This window comes from Dipodomys ordii, unplaced genomic scaffold (assembly GCF_000151885.1).
Source record: "Dipodomys ordii isolate 6190 unplaced genomic scaffold, Dord_2.0 Scaffold14, whole genome shotgun sequence".
Taxonomy (NCBI): Eukaryota; Metazoa; Chordata; class Mammalia; order Rodentia; family Heteromyidae; genus Dipodomys; species Dipodomys ordii.
In genome coordinates, this window is record NW_012267230.1 from 5,570,111 (window position 1) to 5,578,884 (window position 8,774).

The window sequence follows — 8,774 nt, forward strand, 5'->3', positions numbered from 1 at the left end:
GCAAGCGCTCTACCACTAAGCCACCTTCCCAGCCCCTCAGCAGGATTTTTATTTGTTCCTTCTTGCTACGCTGGGCATTGAACCTGGGACCTTGTGCATCCTAGGTAAGCACTTAGCTACCTTGCTCCACTTAATGGCTAAGTTGAGGAAGAGGGTGGGCAGTCTCATTTTTTCTTGCTTTGTCCTCTTCTGTGTCAGGTGTTCCTGACTGCCCCTTTCCCAGGCAAGAGGTGAGTCACCTGTACAATGGGAGGAGTTTGAGAAGTATAAAGACCTAATTAAACTGCATAAAAGCTTTCATCCTGTTTTCATCCTTAGCCCTACCCCCTCACCTTTCTAAGCACCTCTGGAGCCTATCAGTTTACTTCCTGTTGGTCTCCCCTGGCAGCTTCTAAGGCTTATCCATCCCTCTCCCAGCCCCTTCCATTCTCCAAATCTTTCCTTTGCTATTTTTCCTCCTGCCCTTGAATTCCTCAAGTATATATCCATTTTCAGTCCTTTTGTGTCAGATCAGGAAGAAGATACAAATCTAAATCTGGGTATTAAACCTCCCGGTCCAGGATGAGAGAAAATAACTCTTTCCACTTTGCTGGATTCTAAATGTATCAACAAGTTTATTTGATAAGGCCAAAAGCTTGAGAATCGCCAAGAAGCAAACATTAGTCAGACAAGTTTTCCAACAAAATCCCTTTTATTTATTAAACCAAAAGAAATTATTAATTAAATCACTAGGAATTTTTCAGCACAATATTTAACATCTTAATGACCACGAAGGCCTGGGCTCTAGAGCTTGCTCTGCCTTTCCCAGTCCTTACCGGGGTTTAGAGGGAAAGACATCATTAATAGAGACCAAGTCAGGTGGATGCATGTCCTCCTTTCCGAGTCATTGGACAAGCTGCTCAACTCTTGTCCAGAGTAGGAAAAGAGACAGTTCCTCAGAAAAAAATCTAATATAAGAATTTGACATTGCATCATAAGATTTCTCTTAACAATTTAGACTTATTAATAGTATTGGTTCAAACTCATTTGCTTCTCATTTTCACGTTGCAATTTAGTTTTTGTGTAGGTAATTCTAATAATCTCACCCCCTGTGCAGAAATGAATCAACCCAGTGCAAAGACAAATCCATCAAACTGGAACAGCTTCATCTTCATCTTGCTTTCAAAAGAGAAAGCAGGTTTTGGCTTTTTTTTTTTTTTTTCTGCTCCTCATCTACCCAAGAGATGAACACATGTCCCTACCCCTCCCACCCCCAAGTTCAAAATGTTACTTCTGGCCTTGGAATGTACACACGGGCAGCTTTTGATGACTTGATTCGAATCACCTAGACAGGGCAGCTGGAACCACTACGCAGGCAGGCTTCTTTGGAAATTTCTTAAAATCAACACTTGAGACTCATCCATCATCGTGTACAAAGGCTTGAAGTTCCTAACAACTTCTGCTATTCCATCTCACGAATTAGGCTCAGAGGAAGCGTTGGAATTATCAGGAGCAGCAGCAGCAGCAGTGGCACCACGAGGTAGAACCTCAATAACTCGAGGCTTGTCAATGATCCGAGCCGTCCTGTTTCCCTTTTCCACGATGCCGACAATCCAAGCTTGGTGACCCTCTCCATACTTTGAAGATTTGATTTCAGAACAGAAGCGGGCTGCCTGTTCTCTTGGCAGACAAATGAGCAGTCCCCCAGAGGTTTCAGATGAGGTTCCTTGGAGGAGTCCGAACCGCCCACTGGCCTTGCTGACGGCAGCCATCTTGGCGATGATTGGCAGATTATGAATGACAAAAGACACCTCGTTCCTCTGCTGTTTTGCCAGATTCTGAGAGTGTCCTAAGATGCCAAAGCCCGTGATATCGGTGGCTGCATGGGCATTAAATGTGTGCATTAACCCAGCGGCAGTTCTGTTTAGGGTAGCCATATTGAACATGGCTTCCTGATAGGCCAGCTCGACTTCCTCTTTCGAGACTACCATCTTTATCTTACCCCACCTTTCGGGGTTATCCAACCATTGGTGGGCATTGACGGCAACCTGGGTTCCTAAGGGTTTGGTCAACACGAGCACATCTCCTACCACAGCGCTGTCAGGCATGATGAACTCATTGGGCTGACATACCACAGTGGCCACCCCACCGATGATAATCCAGGGGTTGACCACTGTCTGTCCACCCGTCACTGCGGTTCCTCCCTCCTCAGCAGCATCCCGAAAGCCTTTGACCATGAGCGGTGTCACCTTCTCTCGTTCCTCCTCACTCATACTCTGGCTGACGCTGAGTAACATTAGCATGTTGTCACATTCAGTAATGCCCATGGCGTAGAGGTCACTCAGCACGTTGGCACACGCGATTCGCCCCATCATGTAAGGATCTTCGACCAAGGGGTAAAAGAAGTCAGTGGTCTGTATCAGCGACAGACCCCCGTGCCTCAGCGGGATGACGCACGAGTCCATCCCAATGCTCAGGGTGGGAAAGGCTGCGGCGGCTTGCAGGCCAGCTTCCTGGGCCACCTCATCGAGGCTTCCAACCAAGCCGGGGCCCAGCGGGGGCCGCAGGGCCGGCTGCGTCAGTCCCTCCAGGAGTTTGAGCAGCGTCTCCTGGGGGACCTTGCAGCCTCAGCCCTTCATGCCGGAGAAGCCCGTCAGCCGCCAAGTCGGGCTGAGGCCCAAGGCTTGAGGCTCAAAGGGCCGGTAGCTCGAAAAGCCCCGGCCCAGAGACAAGATCGCCGGGCCCGAGGAGCCTTCCGCCGCCGCCACCACCATCGCCGCCATCGCCTCGCCGCTGGCGCCCGCGGCCGCTTCTGCCATCACGCCGGCCTCGGCCGAGACAGGAGGCGGGGAGGAGAGAGAAGGCTTTCAAAACAAAAATGCTACTCGAGTTAGTGTGAAGTAACAGTCAGATATTACCCGAAGAGCTGGCTCCCTCACGCGGCCCGCGCGGCACGACCACAACGCGCGACTCACGCCACACCGGTGCCTTCCGGAGCCAGAAGCCGCCGGCTTCCTGTATTTATAGAGACCTGGTGATTGACACACGCGCCATCCAATGAAGACGCTGCCCCCCCCCAGAGAGGCGTGCGCTTTCACTCCGAAAGGTGCTGGCAACTGCCGGGTTGCAAAAGAAGATCCCGGCGGGGGTGGCGGGACGTCACGTGCGTCCCGTTCGCTCGGCTTGAAATTTAAATGATCTCTCGGGAGTGGCGGGGACCGAAGTCCGGAATTCTTGCAAGCGAAGGATGACTAAGTGATCTCGGCCAAGGTCGTTTGACCGCACACGAAATCGATCGCGTAGGAAAACAGCCCTGGAGACACAACCCGAGAGATTAAAAAATTAGGTAACTGCGGTTAAGGCAGCAAATGGCGACATCCACACAGCTCCACGACACTTCGGGCGGGAAGGTCGGAGCCCCGGCTGGGCGCCGAGGGCGCTCGGTCTGCCACCCAGCGCTCTGTGTCACTCTCCCTCCTCAGCATCAGTTCATTCCTCTGTGCAGTGGAAAACCTGACCTTATCTAGGTGCGCTCTTATTCAAGCTTCTGCACGTCTCTAAGTTTGATTTATTAATGTTTATTATCTAATGTTTATTTAAAAAAATACACCTGGGCTGGGAGCTGGTGGCTCCCACCTGGAGTCCTAGCTACATAGGAGGCTGAGATCTGAGGATCTCAAGTTCAAAGCCAGCCTGGGCTGCAAAAGTCAATGAGACTCTTCTCTCCAATGAACCACCGCCATACCTGAAGTGGAGCTGTGGCTCCAGTGGTAGAAAGCTAGCCTTGAACCAAAGGGTGCCATGACATAAAACAAAACAACAACAAAAAGAAAAACTCTGCACAAAGTACTTTTGACCCAACAGTTCCAGTTCTAGAATTGTATCCAACAGTTCTATGTATTTATTGTTGTACTGATTGCATTATCATCTTAATAACACGTTAAGTGCTTATCAATCATGATTAAACTAAATGATAGTGTTAAGTGAAGTAGGATGGATAGATGAGGAGACAGGGAAAATATATTATTTTCAAGAAATAGCAAAAGGTCCAGATTGAGAAGTTCAAACCAGAAGTGAACTGAAAAAAGCAACTAAGCTCACTTCCCACCATACCTACCTCCTTGTTAAATTACAAGGTTAAGAGATATGCCTCTTTGAAATGGTAAAAATCTGAGAACTAGAGAGAAATATGGAAAGGGAGACACTGATCAAGATGCATTGTACTAACAGATGGATGAATGGATCAAAAAAATGTGGCATATGCCAGGCATCAGTAGCTACTCAGGAGGCTGAGATCTGAGGATCATGGTTCAAAGCCAGCCCAGGCAGGAAACTCTGTGAGACCCAGAAAACCAGAAGTGGCACTGTGGCTCAAGTGGTAGAGTGCTTGCCTTGAGCTGAAGAGCTGAGGGACAGCATCCAGGCCCAGAGTTCAAGCCCTACAACCAACAAAAAAAAGAAAAGAAAAGAAAATGTATATATATACAATGGAATTTTACTCATCCATTAGAAAGAATGTTATTTGCAGAAAAATGGACAGACTTGGAAAAAGTATGTTAAGTGACATAAGTCAGACTCAGAGAGACAAATGGCATGTTTTCTCTAATACGTGGAAGCTGTATCTAAAATACCAACATAATGATAACAAATACAGGGTTCTGTGCATATATACACAAACTGATGGTACACTTAGGGGAGGAATCAAAATACCAGGTAGTGAAAACATGTTTAGGGGGAGAGGACAAATGGGAGACACATGAATAGAGGAATATGCAGTCATTATAACCAATGTCATTATGTAAAAACTGAACTATGGCCAGATGTCTGTAATCCTAGCTACACTGGAGGCTAAGATCTAAGAAACCTGATTCAAAGACGGCCCAGGCAGGAAAATCTGTGAGACTCTTACCTCCAATTAAACATTAAAAACCCAGAAGTAGAGCTATGGCTCAAGTGGTAGAGTGCTTATCTTGGGCACCAAAGCTCAGGGACAGCAAGTTCAGAGGCCCCATGTTCAAGGCCCAGGACTTGAACAAAACAAATACAACAAACACAACTCAACTATGTAACTTGAAGGTGGGATGGGAAGGGGAAAATGGGAGAGAACAATGAAAGGAGTGACGTCTATCAAGATGTAGTGTACTCATAAGCTAACTTACGGAACTGTAACCTTTTTGTACAACTGCCTAATAAAATAAAAGATGCATTGTACTTCTGACCTGTTGAATCTTTTTTTTTTAAATACAAAGCCAAAATAAGTGGTTGGGTAAAGACAGATTGGAAAGTATGTCTTGTAGAAGGAAGTCCTGCAGGCTACCTAGGTCTTGGATAGCCTTTGCCTATCTTACCTCAAAAGGGGATAGAGTCACTAGTCTGACATGACTATAGGTATTCTCCCAGCTCAGAAAGCAAAAAAGCAAGCCAGGCGCTGGTGGCTCACGCCTGTAATCCTAGCTACTCAGGAGGCAGAGATCTGAGGATCGTGGTTCAAAGCCAGCCCGGGCAGGAGAGACCGTGAGACTCCTATCTCCAATAAACCACCAGAAAACCGGAAGTGGCACTGTAGCTCAAGTGGTAAGAGCGCTCGCCTTGAGCTGAAGAGCTGAGGGACAGCGCCCAGGCCCAGAGTTCAAGCCCCATGACCGACAAAAAAAAAAAAAAAAAAGAAAGCAAAAAAGCTACAGATAGAGACCGTCATTTTGAGTCTCCAACTCTTGTTTCCTGTATGAGGAGCAAGAAACGTTTTTCTTTATTTCTTCTTCCTTTAGCTCTGTTTTTTTACTAAAGCAAGCCTTTTTAAAACTTTTTACCTTGTGGGCTGGGAAAGTGGCTCAGTGGTAGAGTGCTTGCCTTGCACCCATGAGGCCCTGAGTTAGATTTTTCTGCACCACATAAGCAGAAAAAGCCGGAAGTGGTGCTGTGGTTCAAGTGGTAGAGCGCTAGCCTTGAGCTGAAGAGCTCAGGAACAGAGCCCAGGCCCAGAGTATGGGCCCCATGACCGACAAACAACAACAACAACTATAACAAAACAACTTTCTACCTTGTGATAATCTCCTTTTTGTGAGACACCCTGAAATGCTTTTCAGGAGTGGATCTCAAGAATTTGAGATCTTTGGGCTGGGAATGTGGCTTAGTGGTAAAGTGCTTGTCTAGCATGCATGAAGCCCTGCGTTTGATTCCTCAGTACCATATAAACAGAAAAAGCCAGAAGTGATGCTGTGGCTCAAGTGGTAGAGTGCAAGCCCTGAGCAAAAGAAGCTCAGGGACAGTGCTCAGACCCTGAGTTCAAGCCCCAGAATGGGCAAAGATGAGATCTTTGCCTGGAAACTGGGAAGCTAGTGGCCGTCATCTATCCTCTGGTAACTGATATAGCTCAGTGGTTGAGCCTAATATACAGAAGGACTCGGGCTCAATTATCATAACTGCAAATAGCAAAATAATAAGAAGTAATTATGAGACTTTTTATATATTAGACCGTTATGTAACTGTAAAAAAGTAAAAATATGTAAGTTGAGAGATAATACAGTTTTAATAGGCACAATTCTAAATTCTTTTTTTTTTTTTGGTCAGTCATGGGGCCTGAACTCTGGGCCTGGGCGCTGTCCCTCAGCTCTTCAGCTCAAGGCCAGTGCTCTACCACTTGAGCCAGTTCCAGTTTTTTCTGCTTATGTGGTGCTGAGGAATTGAACCCAGGACCTCATGTGTGCAAGGCAAGCACTCTACCACTGAGCCACCTTCCCAGTCCCACAACTGTAAATTCTTTACATATATTTACTAATTTAATTCTAAAAACTTTATGAGCCAGAGGATGGCATCTCATGCCTTGTAATCCTAGCTACTCAGGAGGTTGAAATCTGATAGTGAAGGTTCAAAACCATCCCAGGCAGAAAAGTCCATGAGACTCATGTCCAATTAACACCCAAAAGCTGCAAGTGGAGGTGTGGTTCAATTGGTAGAGTGCCAGCCTTGAGCAAAAAAGTGAGGTGAGCCAGGTGCTTGTGGCTCATGCCTGTAAAAAAAGAAGAAGCCAGGTGAGAGTGAGAGACCATGAGTTCAAGTTCTAATACCAGCAAAATTGTCTTTTTTCTGGACCTGGGACTTGAACTCAGGGCCTGGGTGCTGTCCCCCCAGCCTCTTTGAACTCAAGGCTAAAGCTTTACTGCTTAAAACTCAGCACCACTTCTGGGTTTTTCTTTCTTTCTTTTCTTTTTGTCAGTCATGGGCCTGAACACTGGGTCTGGGCACTGTCCCTCAGCTCTCCAGCTCAAGGCTAGCGCTCTACCATTGGAACCACAGCGCCACTTCTGGTTTTTTCTGCTTGGTGGTGCTGAGGAATCAAACTCAGGGCCTCATGCATGCAAGGCAAGCACTCTACCACTGAGCTATCTTCTGAGTAGTTTATTGCAGATAAGAGTCTCACTGACTTTTCTGCCCCAGCTAGTTTCTAACTGTGATCCTCAGACCTCAGGTTCCTGAATAGTTAGGATTACAGGTGTGAACTACTGGCACCTGGCTATAAATTTATTTTTAAAAGTAATTGAAGGAAATGAAAGATCACATCAAGCTTAGAGTCAAAACAGGAATTCAACCTGCTCCAAAGACCAACTGGGTTAGGTTATACTGCTTATTATATATATAAAGAGAAACAAGTCAACATTTTGCATGTATGTGAACCAGTATCGATGCATATGGCACCAGGTATTGTTAAGAGGTACAGTCTTAGATGATAAAATTTGTTCAAAAGGCAAGAGAATGGGGGCCAGGAATGTGGCTTAGTGGTAGAGTGCTTGACTAGTGTTAGCAAAATGAGCTCCCTTCCTTAGTCCACGCCTTCCCTTCTCCACAGCTTAGCATGCTCCCTTCCTAAGCAATACTAGGCCCATGTAGTAAAGGCAGTAAATAATCAACTTCCAAACACTTTTACCTTGGGATGGCACTTCTCTGGGGGCAGCTACCACTATATAAAGCAACAGGAGCCACTTAAAAGTGATCTTCAGGTCTAGGCAGCTGCAGGACCCTTATCTACTATTTGGATGGCAGCCATAGATCCAAGTCCGCCGTGATGAAGCCCCTGGCCCACATGTCCACGCCTGAGTCTCTGCCTTCTAGCCCCTTCTAGGGCCTCCTAAACCTCCTAGGTTATATAGATCACCTCAGACAATAGCTGGTGCTGCTTCTCCCTTCTCCCTTGTGAGAAGGGGTCTTGTCAGCCCCCTTTTCCAGCAATAAACCTTTTTTTTTTTTTTTTTTGTCGGTCGTGGGGCTTGAACTCTGGGCCTGGGCGCTGTCCCTCAGCTCTTCAGCTCAAGGCGAGCGCTCTACCACTTGAGCTACAGCGCCACTTCCGGTTTTCTGGTGGTTTGTTGGAGATAGGAGTCTCACGGTCTCTCCTGCCCGGGCTGGCTTTGAACCACGATCCTCAGATCTCAGCCTCCTGAGTAGCTAGGATTACAGGCATGAGCTACCAGCGCCCGGCTCCAGCAATAAACCTTTTTTTTGTTCTCTGTACCTGGATGTCTGCGTGATTCTCTGGCAAAGTCTAATAATCTTTCATCTAGCATGAACGAAGCCCTGGGTTCGATTGCTCAGTACTGCAAAAACAGAAAAGGCCGGAAGTGATGCTGTGGCTCAATTGGTAGAGCATTAGCTTTGAGCAAAAAGAGTTCAGGAACAGCGCCTAGGCCCTGAGTTTAAGACCTAGGATTGACGGAAAAAAGAGAAGTTTTAAATAACAACTTTGTGGGGGGTGGGGGTGGGGGCGGGGACGGTTTGGTCCTAGGGCTTGAACTCAGGGC

General features: G+C 46.9%; 1 protein-coding gene across 1 annotated transcript; it reads right to left on the minus strand.

The window, feature by feature from the left end:
- Nucleotides 1–670: 670 nt before the first annotated feature.
- Nucleotides 671–2,995, minus strand: Sephs2 (selenophosphate synthetase 2). The gene has a single exon (XM_013011665.1). The coding sequence runs from the start codon at nt 2,796–2,798 to the stop codon at nt 1,452–1,454; it is 1,347 nt and encodes a 448-aa protein (XP_012867119.1). The 5' UTR covers nt 2,799–2,995; the 3' UTR covers nt 671–1,451.
- Nucleotides 2,996–8,774: the final 5,779 nt, after the last annotated feature.